Below are 20648 nucleotides of genomic sequence, written 5' to 3'. Positions count from 1 at the left end.
CCCCATCCAGCTTCTCTCCCCCCCCTACCTTAAACCAGCTTATATTTCACCACTCTCCTAACTTTACTCAGTTCTGCTGAAGGGTCATGAGGACTCGAAACGTCAACTCTTTTCTTCTCCGCCGATGCTGCCAGACCTGCTGAGTTTTTCCAGGTAATTCTGTTTTTGTTTTATATAGTGTCCAGCTGTTTTTTTCCTCTTTGCAGCACCCGCATCTCAGTAAGAAAACAAAATAACACTACGGAGGCTGTACTATCCCAGCAATTATAGTAATTAAAACCCTCTATTAAAGCCACAAAGCCTACACCTTTAAATATTGGTTACTATAATAGCTTCTACCTTCATAACATTGCTTTCTACAACTTTCCACTGAATGAAAGCTGAGATGTGTTGTGATGTGCTGGCACATGGGGCAGACACACGCAAGACCAGACACAACCTATCCTGAGGTGAGAGGGTGGGAGACAGTTCGCTTGCACAAGCTTCCCACCTAATTTCAGGTCGGCATATAAATGCATAATGTTGGTATTTTCCTTACGTAACTGGGATTGGCAGCCATTCCTGGGGAGGCTATTCACAAACCACACACCCGATCCAGTTGCTCAGCAATTTTTTTAAAATTCTGATTTAAGCTTTAAAATTGTTACGCATCCTTTACCTCGAACTTCCTGCTTAGATTTGTGAAGCAGGTGAGCAAAAAACCCAAACAAAACAAATGGAGAAGATTCTCAGGATCGCTTAATTAATTGTGTCTTGTTCAAAAAAGGCTAGAGGAGGCTGTCTCAAGGAATGAGGCAACTGGTTTCTTCAGGAAGTAGTGCATTCATTCATCTCAGGCAATGACAACTGATTTGTTCAGGTAATGGTAATAATAATAGGCTTTCTCTATCGCAACCTTTCTCCTCTCAATTTTATTGATGCTTTTATAGTCATCGTTTCTCTGAACTATCTTATTCCTCTCAAACACCATCTTTACCCTATCTGATGGAATTAAAATATTGCCTCCTACACTATTTCGTCCATCTTTCCCAGGACTTCCTGATGGTTGGTCTCTTCCTTTCCCTCAGTCACCCTTTGCAAACTTTGAAAGCCCACCCTTGATATCATCTAACTGCTGTATCTGCATGAAACCTATTGTCTCTTTACAACCCTGGTGATTAATGCATTTTGGCTTTGGTCCTTCACCGATGTTTCTCAATTTAAAATAACAAGAAACGGGGCTGGTTCAGCCAGCCGAGGCTAAAGCAGCCCCAGGCAATAAAAGAGAGTTGTCTTGTTCACCAGTAACAATAACATGCATTTATTTAAGGGCTTCAGTCTGGAAAGAAATCCCCAGGAGCTTTACAGAGGCATGAGGGAAGCAGACATTGAGCCAAACAAGGAGAGATTGGGAAGCTTGTTTAAATAGGTGGGTTTTAAGAAGGAGCTTAAATGAGGAGTGGAGGGTGGGGTGGAGAGGTTTAGGAAGAGTGGGACCCAGGTGGCTGAAGGCATGACCATCAATTGTAAGGAAGGGAGCAGGTTTGCACAAGAGGCAAGTGCCAGATGAACTTGGGAGAAGGGGCTGGCGAGGATATGTTTCAGGTCTTTAAGCAGTTACTGAGGCTGGGAGGGAGGAAATCATAGAGGGATTTAAAACTGGGAATTAGAATCATAAATTTGAGGCATTGGGAAGTAGATGTCAATGTAGATCTACGAGGGCAGGAGTGATTGGTAAGGCTGAAGTTTATAAAGTGTGAAGGGTAAAAGACCAGCTGAGATTGTTGGAATAAATGAGTCTAGAAGAGACAAAGTCACATACAAGGGTTTACGTGATAGCTGTGTGGAGACAGGAGATGTTACAGAGAAAGGCACAAGTGATGGAGAAACTGTGGTGTCAGAAGTTCAGCAGGAGGCATTCATACTGAGGAAATGAACCAAGCTCTCAGGTGACTAAAAGTGAAACTAACATTTCTCTGTTACTTCTGTATTAATTTTGTCTTATTCAGAAAGGACTAGGGAACCTTGACAGTTTCATAGTATAGCACACATCAAGCGTGAGTCCTTGAGGATGGTCTGGATTGTGACTGTCACTCTCCTACTTTTCTCTTCACATGCCTTGTGTACAAACCCAGGATTGAAAGTGAGAGTAACACAGAAAGCCTTGGAATATGGTAAGTGTAGATAAATAAGCCTAGTAATCTATCTCTGTGGACTTTTCTTTTGTTAGGTTGAAGGGCTCAGAGATTTTGTGGTGTGTTACTACTTTATATTGGGTTTGGAAATGGAACTTATTTTGATGTATGTGAATTTCTTTAAAAAATGATGCTGCAGATAATATTTCCCTAATGTTGACATTTCTTGGACCTTGGCCAAATCTGAAGCAATCATAATGAGTTCCCGTTCACTCTTAGTTACTTATGCTTACAAATCCATCAGCCTCCCCTATTACCCCTGGGCTAAATCCAATGTGCAGGGCTTGATCCTGAACTTTGGTTTCTTGCTGCATCCATTGCAGCACTAGGATGACCTTTCACCTTCAAAACAACATCAATCTCTGCCCCCACTCCGCTCTCAATGCTGACTGTAAAGGGTTAACTCCAATATTAGCTACTTAGCATGTGTGTAAGGAGTTATGCCACAGTGATGTCACTCACTGAGAGAAGATGAGTGAGAAGCATCTTAGAGAGGAGCTGTAGCTATGTCCTGATGATCTGTAACCTTGCAAATAGTTTGTGATGTAAACAAAAGTATATTGAATGAAAGACCATTGCCTCCAACAAGATTTCTTCTAGAGTAAGAAACCAATGCATCCCAAGGCAACCCCACAATAACAGCCTGACCAGACTCTAATCCATGTTTTTCTCACTGTGAGGCTTACTTTCTGTAGTATTCTCCAATTCTCCATAATTTGCAACAAACTCGGAGTATGACTGCCATACCCATTGTCCATTCACAGCCTTGCATTTCTGTCATTCTACTTCTCACTGGCTCCACCGGTTCCCTGTATCCTTCCACTGGCTCCCTGTATCCCTTTGTATCACTGGCTCCCAGTGCCCCTCTGCTGAATCCTGTGAAATTACTGGCTCCCTGCACACCTCTGTTTCCCTGTTATCAATTACCTTTGAATGTCTGCATGGCCTTCCAACACTCTACCTTGGTGACCAATTTAACTCTTTATCCCTTCTCATTCTCTTCACTCCCCTGATTTCTTAGTCCATTTTGTCTCCTCTTCTTGATTGGTAGCCACATTTGCAGCTACTATGTCCCTGCCCTGGCCTCTGGAACTTCCTCCTTAAATCACTTTGCCGTACCTTCTACTTCACTGCTTTTAAAAACCTTCTCTACAATTAACTGTACCTGAAATTTTTCCATGTCCCGAAGAATACCACATAAATGCAAATTGTTGCGATGGTACTGGGATGGAATCCATGGTTTCAAATATTGTATTTTTTGAGGCATACCCTAACTGAAAAGGGAAACCAAAAAGGGAAAGTGACCTTCCCAGTTTCTGAGGAAATGAAGATTCAAACTGAGATTGGAAACCAAAATGTCTGGTGAAACTAAAACTGGTTGAAACCATATGGAAAGGACAGAGAGCTATCAGAGTTTAGATGATGATTCCAGTGGTACAGTACAGGCAGGCTGAAGAAGACAGAGACTAGACTAGGAGCTGAGAATTGGCAAATATACAGTTTCTAGAGCTGTTTCTGTAACATTGGCAGATCTACGCCATCTAGGCTGTTATAAGTAGAGTTAAAGTGTTCTACAGACATGTGCCATTTTTGGCGAAGACCATGCCTGTGGAACTCAGGTTGGTTGTGCACTACTGTCAGCTGGAGATCAGCTTACATCCCCAAAGAAGAGGAGTTGAAATTTTTTGCAAGGAAGACAGAGTATTGAAGGACTTTGTGACTGAGATTGATGACATATATGCTGAGTGGACTGCCGAGGCAATTCATAAGATCTGTCTTGGTTGTATCTGCCATTTAATATGTAATTTATTGTTTATAATTGACCACAATTTTCCTGTTAATTCATGGTTAACTTATATTTAGAGTATAGGTGATTACCCAAGCTAGTATTTGGTGTTTGCTTTATTTGACTCTTGTATAGTAAAAATTATTTTGTTTTAAAAGGTCGAATCTTGTGATTTCATTCTTTCGGTAAATAACTGGGATTTTGAATTTCTTTTTTAAAACAAAAGGTTACTGGCCTTGACTGAGATCATAACAGTAATGTTTCTGGATTAATATTAATATGAAGTAGTGTACACCAGTGATACTATTGTATAATTGTCTTTACCGATGTGTAATAATCTCACCAAGCTGCACCAATGTGCATTTTGTGGACAGTAACATGGATTACTGTACATTGATCTGAGGTAATAAATACTCTTGTGGGTTAATCTATATTGTCATTTACTAGTTCAATGTTGTCCAATAGAAATTGCTGACTAGCCACCTGAATGGCTACTGCAAAATTATTTTATCCAGAGACTTATTTTACACCCAATACAAGTCAAACAGTTCTGATGAAGCATCATCAACATGAAACATTAACTCTGTTTCTCTCCACTGATGCTACCTGACCTGCTGAGTATCTGAGTATTTCGAAACATACAGAATATATGTATATTTACTGAAACACCAGCACCATTCAGTAACCAAGGGAGCACCGCTCACAAATATTGAAAAAACACACGCACTCTGCTGTTCATCTTACCATTTTACCAAAAAGTGAATAAAACAGTTAAAAGTTGACATGCACACACCACGAAAGTATGAGTATTGTGATCCCCTCTTCCTCTGTCCAACATGTCAATTACTCATTATTTACTAACCAGAAATATCACATCTGGTTTCCCAATGATCCACGTGTGTCTTGTGTAACTATGTGCACCAGTGTTATCCATGCATACTTGTAAGCAATGGTCATTGAAACATGTCTTCACACTTTTCTCTCCCGCAAAGCTGCAGGGGCTTAGCATCAACATAATATGTGGCAAGGCCAGCAGCCTTCTGTTGTAAGGTTGTTTGATGTCTCATTAAAAGATATGGAGGCTTGCGTGGTTGAACATTATCTGTTTATTGTTAACACATAACCATATAAATATCTCCAAGGTATAGACCAACTAGGCTCCCTCTACACCACTCTGTCTCTTGTCTACTGTCATGTGTCTCTCTACCTCATACTCTGTGCAGTACTGTTTTCCAGTCCCACATTAATCTTTGCTATGCCGAACACCCTCATACTATACCCTACAGGACTCAGACGAGAGTTTCCAGTGGAATAGATGAAGTGGGGTATGTAATGTGTAGCACTCCCCAGTAACAACCACTAATGGAGGAGAGTGCTGGCATGTACTGGTGTGTAGCCAAAAGCATGGGTTTTACTAGTCTGTCCTCCAATGTGTACCAGAAAGCTCTGGTATTCTCTAACATCTGGTTTATGACACAGGTCGGGAGATTGGGATACAGGTGTTACAACAGAAACTACGGGAGATTCAGATTCCAGATGTCAGTGGCAAGGCCAGTGTGCCTGTGATTGGCCACGTCCATTACCATATCACAGGGTGAGTAAGTGGAGTGTTCTCCAGGAAAATGTATGAGTATTGCTGAAAAAAAAACATTTTTTTTAAGCTTTTCGTCCTGCACTCATCAGGACAATTCACAAGAAAATACCAATGTCAGGGAAAACAACATATTTATACTGTATGGGAAGAGACCGCTGATTAGTTGGCAAGTGGACTTGCGTAAACTCATGAATGGGCCTAAGGCCATAACTTTTGGCCCTGAAAAGTGCCCAGTCTACCTCAGATTACCCTGGAAGGGCTAGGTATCTCAAAAACTTGAGCAACAGGTGAAGCTAGCTGTTCATGTAGTTACTATGCAGTAGCAACAGAGAGGGATTTGCCACCATCAAGCCAAAAAGACGTTCTGCCTATGACACAAATGAGTGATATGGTGTATGAACTAACTTTTGAACGATTTCAGAACTTCTATATCATGCCTAGTGAACTATTCCAGGTGTTTATAACTCTTTTTGTGAAGTCCCTACCAATGTTACCAACCCAGAACTCTATGAAATCTCTGTGCTCCTCTAATTCTGGCCTCCTGCACATCCCTGATTTCCTTTTCTCCCCATTGGTGGTTGTGCCTTCAGCTACGTAAGCCCAGAGAGGTATTTGCCACCAACAAGATGCTGCCCTCAAGCCAAAAAGACGTTCTGCCTATGACACAAATGAGTGATATGGTGTATGAATTTCAGTGCCAGGTATGCTAGGTATGTAGGCCGTTAGGCCCAAAGACTGGTGGATCCAGAGCGCCGCCACCTCATACTGCCAGGGGAACTGGCCCAAAGCTTGGCAATTCCCTCCGTAAACCTCTCTGACTCTCTACCTCTCTCTCCTCATTAGGACAGTCCTTTAAGCCTACCTCTTTGGCCAAGCTTTTGATAACCCTCCCTAATATCTCCTTATGTGGCTCAGCATCAAAGTTTGTTTAATAATTGCTCCTGCGAAGCGTCTTGAAGCATTTTACTATGTTAAAGGTGCTACATAAACACAACTTGTTGTTGTAAAGCTTGTTAATATAAATGCTGAATTTGTCTTTTTATACTTGTGTCTCTTTGTCCTGTAATCATGGTTTAACTTACAATGGTGCTCAGGATTGACCTATTCTATTGACTTGCTATCTTACAGCGCGAGGTTCTGGCTCATTTGCTTCAGTTCAAGGCTGAACAGTTTAAATGTCCCTAAACTAATAACTCAATCCTCTGACCTTTGGAATCAGCCCCTTGGCCCTGCCCTGCACCATTTTCACTGCTTGGGTATTGCCTGTGACTCAGTGATCAGAACTGAGCACAGTATTCAGGACATTGCCTGGCTGGAATATGATACAGCTTCAGCATCTTCCATGTTGTCACCTGGTCATACCCCATCGGCAGTACCATCTTCAGTTCTGGGTACCACACCTCAGGAAGGATACATTGGAGGGGTTGCAATGCAGATTCATCAGAATGATATCAGGGCCAAAAAGGGTTAAATTATTAAGACAGATTGCATAAAGTTAGCTTGTTTTCCCCTGAGGTTAGAAAATTGGGGAGAGTTGTGATCAATGTGTTTAAAAATGATCAAGAAATGACCAATGGCACAGATCAAAAGAAACTTTTTCTCTGGCGAAGGAATTAAGAACGAGGAAATTAGAGCTAGGAGGTTGAGGTATGAAATCAGGAAGTATAAATTAATGTATTCTCTCTCTCTCCAAAGTGCTGATACTGAGAGATAAATGTACCATCAAGATTGAGGGAGATAGTTTTTTTTAGTAGGTAAAGGTATCAAGGATTATGGAACAAAAGTTTGGAAATGGAATTGAGATGGAGATCAGCTATGATCTGATATACTGGCGGGAACAGACTCAAGGGGCTGAATGGCTTCCTCCTGTTGCTGTACTCCTTGACTTGGTGATATAATTGAGCAGACTGTAATGTGCTGGTCTGCAATGGTTAGTATTAACTATCCAGTCACACACACATCTCTTTTAGCCCCTTTTTCTGAGCTCATTAAGTAAGCATTTCCCCATCATTTATTCCAATCTATTGGATTTCACAACCTTTGTTCTTCCTATTTGTCCAGATGGTGCATTGGAGCCAGGTACAGGAAATTCACCAGTAACTACAGGATTAAGCACAGGTTGCTGCTGTCTGAAACCAGGAACTAAACTTGCCAGACTGGGATTTTGAGAGTTTTTCTCCAGAAAACGAGCCCAGTTACTTCATTATTAGGACAGATGTAGCCTCCAGCTCTACCTCTACTGGAAATCATGGATCAGCCTTTGTCTCATTATCCAAGGTGTCCGCCATGTCGCCTCACAAAGGCGACTTTTATTTAAGTGGAGAGAAACTTCAAAATGCTTCAGTGCAGAGGGATCTGGGTGTCCTCGTGCATGAATCGCTGAAAGCTAGTATGCAGGTACAGCAGGTAATAAGGAAGGCAAATGGAATTTTGGCATTTATTGCTAAAGGAATAGAGTATAAAAATAGGGGAGTGTTCTTGCAACTATACAAGGCATTGGTGAGACTGCACCTGGAGTACTGTGCACAGTTTTGGTCCCCTTACTTGAGGAAGGATGTAGTTGCACTGGAGGCAGTTCAGAGGAGGTTCACTAGATTGATTCCAGAGATGGGGGGCTTGTCTTATGAGAAGAGATTGAGCAGTTTAGGCCTATACTCTCTAGAGTTTAGAAGGATGAGAGGAGATCTAATTGAGGTATATAAGATGCTAAAGGGGATAGACAAAGTAGACGTGGAGCGGATGTTTCCCCTTTGGGCATTCTAGAATGAGAGGCCATAGTTTTAGGCTGAGTGGTGGTAGATTTATATCAGAGATGAGGAGGAATTACTTTTCTCAAAGGATCGTGAATCTGTGGAATTCACTACCTCAGAGTGCAGTGGATGCCGGGACACTGAATAAATTTAAGGGGGAGATAGACAGATTTTTAATTAGTAATGGGTTGAAAGGTTATGGGGAGAGGGCGGGAAATTGGAGTTGAGGCCGAAATGAGATCAGCCATGATCGTAATGAATGGTGGGGCAGGCTCAAGGGGCTGAATTGCCTACTCCTGTTCATGCTGTCTTTCGGATGAGACGTTAAAATGAGGCACCATCTACCCTTTCAGGTAGATGTAAAAGATCCCATGACACTAAAAGCAGATTATCTGGTCATTACCAGGTTGCATTAATCTTGCTGTGCACAAACTGACTGCTGTGTTTCCTATATTGCAGCAGTGACTACACTTCCATAGAATTTCATTGGTTGTAAAGCACTTTGGAATGTTCTGAGGTCATAATAGGTGCTATGTAAATCCAAATTCTTTCTTTAGAGACAGGGAGACCCTGGAATTTTAATAGGACAATGCTGTCACTAAGGGAGGATAACCCCCTTAATCAAGGGGCATTTCACCTATTTCTGATTTTAGTCTACCTTTCACCACAATAGTTCTAGGTACATACAAGAGAGAGGGAGAAAATAGAGAACTACTGGCCAGTTAGCCTGACATCAGTCATTGGGAAAATGCTGGAATCTATTATTAAGGAAGCCTTAACAATGCATTTAGAAAATCATGGTATTGTCAAACAAAGTCAACATGGTTCTACAAAAAGGAAATCATGTTTGACAGATCTATTAGAGTTTTTTGAGGACGTAACTAGTAGGGTAAATAAAGGGGAACCAATAGATGTGCTATACTCGGGTTTCCAAAAGGCATTCAATAAGGTGTCACACAAAAGGTTAATATGCATGATAGGGGCTCAAGGAGTTGGGGATAAAATATTAGCATGGGTAGAAGATTAGCTAATGGGCAAGAAGCAAAGAGTAGGAGTAAACGGGACATTTTCAAGTTGCCAGGCTGTGACTAGTGGAATGCTGCAGTCTCAGCTATTTACAATTATATTAGACCATAAGACCATAAGACATAGGAGCAGAAATTAGGCCATTTGGCCCATTGAGTCTGCTCCGCCATTCAATCATGGCTGATAAGTTTCTCAACCCCATTCTCCCGCCTTCGCCCCGTAACCTTTGATCCCCTTACCAATCAAGAACCTATCTATCTCGGTCTTAAATACATTCAAAGACCTGTCCTCCACAGCCTTCTATGGCAATGAATTCCATAGATTCACCACTCTCTGGCTAAAGAAGTTTCTCCTCATCTCTGTTCTAAAAGGTCTTCCCTTTACTCTGAGGTTATGCCCTCGGGTCCTAGTCTCTCCTACTAATGGAAACATCTTCCCCATGTCCACTCTATCCAGGCCTTTCAGTATTCTGTAAGTTTCAATCAAATCCCCCCTCATCCTTCTAAACTCCACCAAGTATAGACCCAGAGTCCTCAAACGTTCCTCATATGTTAAACTTTTCATTCCTGGGATCATTCTCGTGAACCACCTCTGGACCCTCTCCAGGGCCAGAACATCCTTCCTGAGGTACGGGGCCCAAAATTGCTCACAATATTCTAAACGTGGTCTGACCAGAGCCTTATAAAACCTCAGCAGCACATCCCTGCTTTTATATTCTAGTCCTCTCAAAATAAATGCCAACATTGCATTTGCCTTCCTAACTACCAACTCAGCCTGCAAGTTAACCTTAAGAGAATCCTGGACTAGGACTCCCAAGTCCCTTTGCACTCCAGATTTCTGAATTCTCTCCCCATTTAGAAAATAGTCTATGCCTCTATTCTTCCTACCAAAGTGCATGACCTCACACTTGCCCACGTTGTATTCCATCTGCCACTTCTTTGCCCATTCTCCTAACCTGTCCAAATCCTTCTGCAACCTCCCCACCTCCTCAATACTACCTGTCCCTCCACCTATTTTGTATCATCTGCAAACTTAGCCAGAATGCCCTCAGTTCCTTCATCTAGATCATTAATGTATAAAGTGAAAAGTTGTGGTCCCAACACTGACCCCTGCGGAACTCCACTAGTCACCGGCCGCCATCCTGAGAAGGACCCCCGGGGTATCCCCACTCTCTGCCTCCTGCCAGACAGCCAATCTTCTATCCATGCTAGTACCTTGCCTCTAACACCATGGGCTCTTATCTTACTGAGCAGCCTCCTGTGTGGCACCTTGTCAAAGGTCTTCTGGAAGTCCAAGTAGATAACATCCATTGGCTCTCCTTTGTCTAACCTACTCGTTACCTCCTCAAAGAATTCTAACAGATTTGTCAGGCATGACCTCCACTTGATGAAACCATGCTGACTTTGCCCTATTTTACCATACACTTCCAAATATTCTGAAATCTCATCCTTAATAATGGACTCTAAAATCTTACCAACGACCAAGGTCAGGCTAATCAGCCCGTCTTTTGCCTTGCTCCCTTCTTAAACAGGTGGGTTACATTAGTGATTTTCCAGTCCTCTGGGACCCTCCCTGACTCCAGTGATTCCTGAAAGATCACCACTAACGCCTTCACTATCTCTTCAGCTAGCTCCTTCAGAACTCTGGGGTGTAATCCATCTGGTCCAGGTGATTTATCCACCTTCAGACCTTTCAATTTTCCTAGCACCTTCTCCTTGGTAATGGCCACCAAACTCACCTCTGGCCCCCAACTCTCTTGAACTTTGGGGATGTTACTCATGTCTTCCACCGTGAAGACTGACGCAAAGTACCTATTCAGTTCCTCCGCCATTTCTTTGTTCCCCACTACTACTTCTCCAGTGTCATTTTCCAGCGGCCCAATGTCCACTTTTGCCTCTCTCTTACCCTTTAAATATCTAGAAAAACTCTTGCAATCTTCTTTTATATTACTGGCTAGTTTACTCTCATATTTAATCTTCTCCCTCCTTATTTCTTTTTTAGTTGTCCTCTGTTGGTCTTTGTAGGCTTCCCAATCCCCTGGTTTCCCACTGCTCTTCACCGCATTGTATGCTTTCTCTTTAGCTTTTATGCTATATATATATTAATGACTCAGATGAAGAGACAGAGAGTAATGTATCTAAATTTGCTGATGATATAAAGCTAGGTGGGAATGTAAACTGTGAGGAGGACACAAAGAGGCTGCAAAGAGATGTAGGCAGGTTAAATGAGCAAGCAACAAGGCGGTAGATGGAGTATAATATGGGGAAGTGTGAGGTTATTCAGTTTGGTGATAAGAATAGAAAATGTCTTAAAATACGTCAAACTCCTAAGTGTTGATGTTCAGAGGGACCTGGATGTACATGTACAAGGAACATAGAAAGTTAGCATGTAGGTACAGCAAACAGTTAGGAAGACCAATGGCATGTTGGCCTTTATGCAAGGGGATTGGAGTACAAGAATGAGGAAGTCTTGCTGAAATTATGCAGGGCCTTGGCGAGACCACACCTGGAATACTGTGTTCAGTTTTGGTCTCCGTATTTAAGGAAGGATATATTTGCATTGAAGGTAGTACAGTGAAGTTTCACCAGATTGGTTCCTGGGATGAGAGAGGTGTCCTATGACGAGAGGCTGAGGAATTTGGGCCTAAACTCTTCAGAGCTCAGAAGGATGAGAGATGATCTGATTGAAACATATAAGTTTCTGAAGGGGCTTGACAGGGTGGACACAGACGTTGTTTCCCTTGGCTGGAAAATCTAGAGCATGGGAGTCTCAGGTTTAGGGGCTGAAATAAGGAAAGATTTTGTCATTCGCAGGATTGTGATTCTTTGGAATTCTCTACTCCAGAGGGTTGTGGATGTTCCATCATTGAATATATTTAAGGCTGGGATAACTAGAGGTTTGGTCTCAGGGAACCAAAGGATACGGGGAGTGGGTGGGAAAGTGGAGTTGAGGCAGAAGATCAGCCATGATCGTACTGAATGATGGAGCAGGTTGGACAGGCTGTATGGTGTACTCCTGCTCCTATTCCTCATGTAATGTTCACCCACCCAGATATGTAACTAATAGTGGAGTACATATACAGTAAAATGTACTAGTAGATTTATGTTATGTCAGCATTAGGGAAAATACTGTGCATCAGCAGTCGATATTCAGCCTCATTTTAAGGATCTTGCCAAGGAGGATTTATTAGGAAAGCAACAGAAATTGGTGGGGATTTGTTGTGTAATGACATTGAACAAATTAGGATGCATTTTAATGCGAGAGTGAGATTGTCTTTAAGCTAATATTTCTGGAAATAAGATTATAACAATTCCGACCTCCCTAAAAATTTCTATTCCATGTAGATCACTTTACCCAGTGCCTGTCCACAGCTATGATGAGAATGTAATAATAAATTGTTGTGTAAAACATTCTTTACAGGATACGCATTAATGATTTTAGTCTGCCTCAGTCTGCAGTAGGATTCTATGCTGGAAACGGCATTAAGCTGTCCATTGACAATGCCTATATACACTTAACTGGACACTGGAAAGTGAAGTATCATTTTATGTAAGTATTTAGTCCTTGTTTTTTCTATCACTTTCCTTCTGTTCCCTCGTGAATGGACCGAACTGTTCCAAGGTGCTGTCAAACTCTTGTACCTCATCCAAATGCTCCCTGCATGGTTGATGTGCCTCTGGAGTCGTCCCTGGAATATAAAGTCAGTCTCAGTAATGGTGACTATGAAACTATCATTGCTTGTTGTAAAAATCCATCTGGTTCACTAATGTCCTTTAGGGAAGGAAATCTGCCATCCTTACTTGGTCTGCCCTACATGTGACTCCAGATCCACAGCAATGTGGTTGACTCTCAACTGCCCTCTGACATGGCCTAGCAAACCACTCAGCTCAAGGACAATTAGAGATGGGCAACAAATGCTGACCTTGTCAGCGACACCCACATCCCATGAAAGGATAAAGGGGAAAAAAAACTCATTGTTCATCGATTTGTCCTCTAATGTGTCCTCTCTCCATCTAATGTCTTGTGACAGCTCCAATGTGTTTGTCTCTACAGATCGGACAGTGGTTCGTTTGACCTCTCAGTGAGCCATCTGTCAATATCAGAGGCAATAGGAATGACCCGAGACAATACTGGGCGTCCTGCAGTGCACAATGCTGGCTGCACAGCCAATGTTGGCAGCTTAGACATCACCTTTCACGGAGGAGCCAGGTAATGGTGCAGTACTTCAGGAAGCAATACATTTATGTTCCCCCTGCATAGGTTTCTCTTCTCCCTCTTTCCCCTCCTCTCCCAATCTTCCCTCCTCTCCCCAGAAGCCCTCTGGTATCTTGCTCAATTGACCATTTGAGGCTAGACTGTGATTGGTGTGCTCTATTTGTCAGCAGAGGATAACAGCATCAATTCTGACATGCAGAAACATCAATTTCTCACATAGCAGATTATCTGGTTAATTATCTCATTGCTGTTTGTAGGATCTTGCTCTGTGTTAAATGGCTGCCAATTAAAACAATGATTGCACTTCAAAAAGTACTTCGTTGGCTGTGAAGCACTTTGGAACATCCTGAGGATGTGACAGGTGTTAGATTAATGCAAGTGTGTTCTTTCCCTTCTATTTTTAAGATGTTGTATTTCTACAGTCACGTAACATTCTGTCCTCCTGGCCAGCCTTGACCCTCATCTCATTCCTACAGCAGTGACTCTTAGCCTTGTCCATTACCCTATGTTAGTTTTTATTCACTGTATCCTGTCCCCTTCCAGCTGCTGGACTGCCTTACTCCAGCTGTCAATATATTTTTCTGCTGTCCATACAGCTTTTCCTGCCCTGCTTTGGCCTGCAGTGCCTGATTCCTGCACTGAAAGTCCAGGGGCCTCCAGACCCAGTCTGGACTCTGATGTATGAGGCCCCCTACTGGTACCTTAAGAAAATAATTAGCCATGGAGAAATTCAAAGGACTCAGCAGGTTTTTGTGCATTGCTGTGTTTAAGGTTCTTGACAGGGTTATTGGAAGGACTACATCAAATACTTCTGTACAAATTTGAAACCTGTCCTGCTAAACAGGCACAGAAGGAATGCTGAGAGTCTCAGGTGGAGGCGGAGTTCCTGGGATGGCACCTGGGTAATTGCTGCAGTAAAAAACAAAAAACTACTGCGGATGCTGGAAATCCAAAACAAAAACAGAATTACCTGGAAAAACTCAGCAGGTCTGGCAGCATCGGCGGAGAAGAAAAGAGTTGACGTTTCGAGTCCTCATGACCCATCAGCAGAACTGAGTAAAGTTAGGAGAGGGGTGAAATATAAGCTGGTTTAAGGTGGGGGTGGGGGGAGAGAAGTTGGGGGGGTGGGGAGAGAAGTTGGGGGGGTGTGGAGGGGGGCGCTGGTTGTAGGGACAAGCAAGCAGTGATAGGAGCAGATAATCAAAAGATGTCACAGACAAAAGGAACAAACAGGTGTTGAAGGTGGTGATATTATCTAAGAAAATGTGCTAATTAAGAATGGATGGCAGGACACTCAAGGTACAGCACTAGTGGGGGTGGGGTGGAAAGACTGACAGGGTATTACAGTTATAGATTTAAAAATAATGGAAATAGGTGGGAAAAGAAAAATCTATATAAATTATTGGAAAAAACAAAAGGGAGGGGGACGAAACAGAAAGGGGGTGGGGATGGGGGAGGGAGTTTAAGATCTAAAGTTGTTGAATTCAATATTCAGTCCTGAAGGCTGTAAAGTGCCTAGTCGGAAGATGAGGTGCTGTTCCTCCAGTTTGCGTTGGGCTTCACTGGAACAATGCAGCAAGCCAAGGACAGACATGTGGGCAAGAGAGCAGGGTGGAGTGTTAAAATGGCAAGCGACAGGGAGGTTTGGGTCTTTCTTGCGGACAGACCGCAGGTGTTCTGCAAAGCGGTCGCCCAGTTTGCGTTTGGTCTCTCCAATGTAGAGGAGACTGCATTGGGAGCAACGGATGCAGTAGACCAAGTTGGGGGAAATGCAAGTGAAATGCTGCTTCACTTGAAAGGAGTGTTTGGGCCCTTGAACGGTGAGGAGAGAGGAAGTGAAGGGGCAGGTGTTGCATCTTCTGCGTGGGCATGGGGAGGTGCCATAGGTGGGGATTGAGGAGTAGGGGGTGATGGAGGAGTGGACCAGGGTGTCACGGAGGGAACGATCCCTATGGAATGCCGCCAGGGGGGTTGAAGGGAAGATGTGTTTCGTGGTGGCATCATGCTGGAGTTGGCGGAAATGGCGGAGGATGATCCTTTGAATGCAGAGGCTGGTGGGGTGATTTCCACCCCACCCCCACTAGAGCTGTACCTTTAGTGTCCTGCCATCCATTCTTAATTAGCACATTTTCTTAGATAATATCACCACCTTCAACACCTGTTTGTTCCTTTTGTCTGTGACATCTTTTGATTATCTGCTCCTATCACTGCTTGCTTGTCCCTACAACCACCGTCCCCCCAAACTTCTCTCCCCCCACCCCCAACACCACCACCCTAAACCAGCTTATACTTCACCCCTCTCCTAACTCAGTTTTACTCAGTTCTGCTGAAGGGTCATGAGGACTCGAAACGTCAACTCTTTTCTTCTCCGCCGATGCTGCCAGACCTGCTGAGTTTTTCCGGTAATTCTGTTTTTGTAATTGCTGCAGTAACTTGATTCTCAAGAAGCTTTCAGGGGTGCCACCTTTTGGATGAAGCATCTGTCCTCTTAGGTAGGTGTAAAAGATCCCATGGTACTATTGAAAGAAGAGCAGGAGCGTGTCCTCACCAATCTGTATGCCTCAACCAACATACTTTAAAAAATGATGATCAATGTATCTCATGGGCGTTTGTGCACAAATTCCCACATTAAAAACAGTGACTACACTCCAGAACTACTTAACTGACTTTGAAGTGTACATCCTGAGGTCATGAGCGACCCTATAAAAATGCAAGTTCTCGCTTTTTGCTTTAACTAACCTGGGCTTTTGGGTCTGATCATGCTCATCATTCTATATTATAAATGAAGTGCTTCTTGGGATTCCTGGCATTGATGTTTCTGGGTTTAAATGTAACATTATACTTCATTGTGATTTACTTAGATTTAATGATTAAATCATTTAATGATTAAATGAAGAGCAGCTAATAAACCATTTGGTGAATTTTATTTCAAACATAATCCTTCACTTATCTGTGGGTTTGGCAAGCATATTTGAGAATTACCGTGAATACCTCTTGATGTTCAAGAGCCTGCTGTACACACGGTGTAAAGATTTTTTTACTTTAACCAAATGTAACTTTTTTTATTTACAGCTGGCTGTACAATCTCTTCTCTAGTTCCCTGGAGGGCCCCATTCGCTCTTCTCTTAACCGAGAGGTACATATCCAATTTCATGTTGAATAATTCAGCTACCTGTTTGTACAGCGACAGAGAACTCACGCTACAAACCATGGTTTAGTTCATGTATCTGCTAATCTTCTAATTGCCATTCACTTTTTTCTTACAGATTTGTCCAAAAGTCTCCAGTGCGATCAATGGGTTGGAACAACATCTGAAGACTATGAAGAGTAGGTTCCTTAATTTTTCACAAACTCCTTCATCCCCCACAATCTTCCAAAGGTTCATGCAGGAGATATGCTGTCCTCTGGTACTGTGGCGAGTGACTAGATCTTCACTTTAGTCAGTCAGAGTTGGCATATTAAAATAAACAAAATAAAATAAACAATGGAGACCATGGCATGCATTCCCTCATGTATCTCCGTCAGATCCTCCTGCACATCCTGCTGGACTTCCAGCATCTGCTGCCTCAGGGACGACTCCAGAGGCTTATCATCAGCCACCGACTGAGCATGTTCCTGTCCCCCGCAGTCCTCCAACTGCCGGCGCCCTGGGCACTCTCTGCCTCTGCCTGCACCTCAAGCGAGTATGAAATGCCCTCACCAATGTGCGCTGGATACTAGCCGCCGATCTAATGCCCACTGAGGTGCTGGTCTCTGTGCTGGTGCCTGCCTGGCTGAGAGAGTGTGACGCAGGTGCACTGTGATAGTTGCTGTCCTCTGGGGTCAGGGGTGGACCTTCAGGCTCCTCACCCCGATGGGCTGCTGGTGAGCCTGAAAGGAAGAACAAGGATATGTCATTAGTTGAAGTCATTACACTGTTACTGTGCATACCTGGTACCCGGATCAGGCGCAATGGTGATTCCATGTTCGAGGCTCATACCAATATAGAGACTACTGTGGAATGGTTGCAATTACAGACATCCTGACTTCAGTGCACTGCACTCTTACCTCCCAGTGGCACCCCAACCTCACTGTGGCCAGTTGACCTAGGTGCATGGCACTTCTCCACTCCAGGGCCTCCTGCTCATATCGAGTGAGGATGAGTAGGTGGGGCAGTCCTCCGCCAGTCCGCAACCTCTCAGCATTCTTTTGGGATGTCTTCTCCTGAAAGGACAGAGTAGCATTGATTAGTCCACCCTGTATCTGCATTGTCATTGCAGCCTGGCCAACCCCAGGAATTCCTCGCAGTGCTCAGCTGATTCGTGATGCTGGAGCCACCAGATACACATTCCAAGCAGCCAGGGCTCACCCCCTTGCCCAGATGCTGCCTCATTGACATTTGTCGCTCAGACTCTAAGACCTCTTAGCAGCTCCTAACTACTGTGCTAAGTGACCTATGCCAACACGGTACTCACCCTTCCCAATCGCAGGAGATCACTGAAGGGCTTATGGCACTGCACCTATATACGCCTCACCATATCATGGCAGCTGATCCTGGATGCCACCTCCTCCCAGGCATTTTGGTGAGATGGGGGGGTGCATCCTCCTCCAGTCCCTGGGATCTCTCTCTCCGTGCTGCCACCTCCTCCAGGAGAGCAGCGAGACACTCATCAGAGACTGCCCCGCTGACCTGCCCCCCGCCTGCCGTGTTCACCCGCTACGATCTCCATCACGCGGTCCAAGTGCTTCACTGGCAGCCTTCGAATGGCCGCTTTTGAATCGTCCACTGGGTCGCCATTGGACCCTGCAGACATTGAACACCAGCCCCCACCCGCCCCTTCTCACTCATTCCGCAGCTGTGTCTTACGCTGGGCGGGCCTTAATTGGCCCACCTCGTAAAATCGTGGTGTGCTGCCGATCTTGGACGGCGGTCGGTTTCCCAACCACCCCCGCCCGTTCCCACCGAAGGAAAAATTCTGGCCTATGACTCAGTTCCAGGTTGAACGGTGAGAACTCTGAAGAAGAGTCATAAGGATTCGAAACATTAACTCTGTCTTTTTTCTCGCCACAGATGCTGTTAGACCCGCTGAGTTTTTCCAGCATTTTCTGTTTTTGTTTTAGGTCTCCAGCATCTGCAGTATTTTACTTTTATCATAGCTATTAAGAGTTTGGCCTCTAATGATGGATAGAGGGAATACGGAACGAGGAATAATCTAGAGTCAGAAGATTAGAGGAGGTAGACAGGGATGTGCCAGAAGGGAAGCTCATTGAAATAGGGAACAGCAAGGCCGTGCAGAGATTTGAAGATCAGGACAAGGATCTTGAAGTGATTTGCTGGAGTACCATTGGAGCTTAGCATTGAGTGGGCAGGAGACAATGCAAAGTGAAGTTCTGAATTAACTGAAATCTGTGAAAATTGGAAGTGAAGAACTTGGTGAAGAGAACAGGTCAAAGATCAAATTGACAAAAAGAAGGTTTAGGGTTTCAACAGGAGTGGGGAGTAAAAGAATCCTGTTCTAGAGGTGGAATGATATGGTCTTGGTAATGGTCCAGATATGGAGTAAAAGTACTCATCTCAGGGCCAAACAGGATGCCAATGTCAGTTTGTTTCTTTTCAGCATTGACCTGAAGGAACTTACAGCCCAACAAGAGGTGGAGGACATCATGGCCAAGGCTAATTATGCCCTCAATTAAAGTCCACACATGCACATTGGAGTAGGAGCCAAGTGTAATCCTCGACTTTTACCCTGGTAAAGATCTGATAATTCAGCACAGACTGGGAATCGTAGCTGGGATCTTTTGTGTTGGTGTGGGTCAGCATAAATTTAGACAATTCCCTTACCTACTAGGATGTTGGCAGGATTGCTGAGAGATCCAATATTGTGTAGTTTAGAAGTTCATAATTTTTAGAAAACAAGTAGTAAACCCCCAATTCCTTTGGGTATAATGGAATAATGTGACCAATACAAGGACAATAATTTTCTAACTTTCAGTGGAACTCAGTTTGATATTCAATGTTCTTTTCTCTCTTTGCTCCCAGTCTCTTCCCACGTTGACAAATATGCTGAAATTGAATATTCCCTGGTTAATCCAATTGCAATCACAAACATATTCATGGACCTGGATTTTAAGGTATCCACAGATTCCTGATGAGTGTGTGTCTGTCTAGTTGTGTGTGTGTTTATGTGACCCTTGATCATAGGCCATTGTTCAAGGCTGTTTTTCAGCAATCCCCATGTGTTGTTAGCATTTTGGGGACCTATGTTGTATTTTTTTTGGAGTTTTTCCTCAGCTTTCCTGAGTTCTGTAGGTTGACTTGTAGAGTGAGCAACCAGTGAACTACCCAGTAATGTCAGATGTAACTATCTGAGTGAAGTGTGATTTGGATCCTAACCAATAAAGGGTGGCCCTTCAATAGTTTCCTATCCATCTGTTCCTGTCATCACTTCCTTTGTTGCGTTTTCTGCCACTGGCTCCGAGTGCTCAAAAGATCATTTGTACACCTGAAGAATTAAATTCGCCGGCACTGCAAACGTTCCTTCCCAATGACCGGGCATCTCTGAGAACAATAAAACAGTATGCATTGTATATCTGAAGTTTGATGTATTAAATAATTTTTTACAGGGTGAATTTTATAGTGTGGCACAGCATAAAGAGCCTCCCTTCAGTCCGCCCCCGGTTAGCTTCTCCGAACAAACTGATCACATGATGTACTTGGGGCTGTCAGATTTCTTTGCTAATTCAGCAGAATTCGCCTATTATGGAGCCGGTGCCTTGCACATGAACATCACCAATAATATGGTACGTACAGACCGTACTTTCAGTCACAACCAGAGTGGTTCCTGAAGTATTAACCTCCTGTTCGGAGGACACTGCTAGCATTCAAATTCCCCTCTGACTGGTTGAGTTTTTCAAATGGAATATTTCTGGTCATTGGAAGGTTACATTATTGGAGGAACATCTGTTTTGTGCTGAACAGCTAGAACATGAGGTGAATCTGGGGCAGTCATTACCCTGAATTTGGACTGGATGATCCCATTGAGTGGGGTGGTTAGAATTTCAAAAAAAATGTAAGCCAGATGGTGTGATATGTTGAACCCTTTACAAATTGTTTGATAACATAA

The 20648-nt window shown here is 43.5% G+C and overlaps 1 protein-coding gene across 2 annotated transcripts in view; it reads left to right on the top strand.

Annotated features, from left to right (window-relative positions):
- Window positions 1–1304: 1304 nt before the first annotated feature.
- LOC144688645 (bactericidal permeability-increasing protein-like) overlaps window positions 1305–20648 on the top strand; it is a 29398-nt gene continuing 10054 nt past the window's right edge. For both annotated transcript variants that reach the window (XM_078555456.1, XM_078555455.1), the window contains exons 1-9: window positions 1305–1408; window positions 1989–2153; window positions 5440–5554; window positions 12751–12879; window positions 13384–13539; window positions 16618–16681; window positions 16812–16872; window positions 19565–19656; window positions 20149–20325. In XM_078555456.1, coding sequence (XP_078411582.1) covers window positions 2051–2153; window positions 5440–5554; window positions 12751–12879; window positions 13384–13539; window positions 16618–16681; window positions 16812–16872; window positions 19565–19656; window positions 20149–20325 — 897 coding nt within the window. In that variant the 5' untranslated portion in view covers window positions 1305–1408; window positions 1989–2050. The remainder of the gene's footprint in view (window positions 1409–1988; window positions 2154–5439; window positions 5555–12750; window positions 12880–13383; window positions 13540–16617; window positions 16682–16811; window positions 16873–19564; window positions 19657–20148; window positions 20326–20648) is intronic.

Source organism: Cetorhinus maximus, chromosome 13 (genome assembly GCF_964194155.1).
Source record: "Cetorhinus maximus chromosome 13, sCetMax3.hap1.1, whole genome shotgun sequence".
Lineage (NCBI taxonomy): Eukaryota > Metazoa > Chordata > Chondrichthyes > Lamniformes > Cetorhinidae > Cetorhinus > Cetorhinus maximus.
The sequence above is the reverse complement of the archived record's forward strand: the minus strand, read 5'-3'. Positions and strand labels throughout refer to the sequence as shown.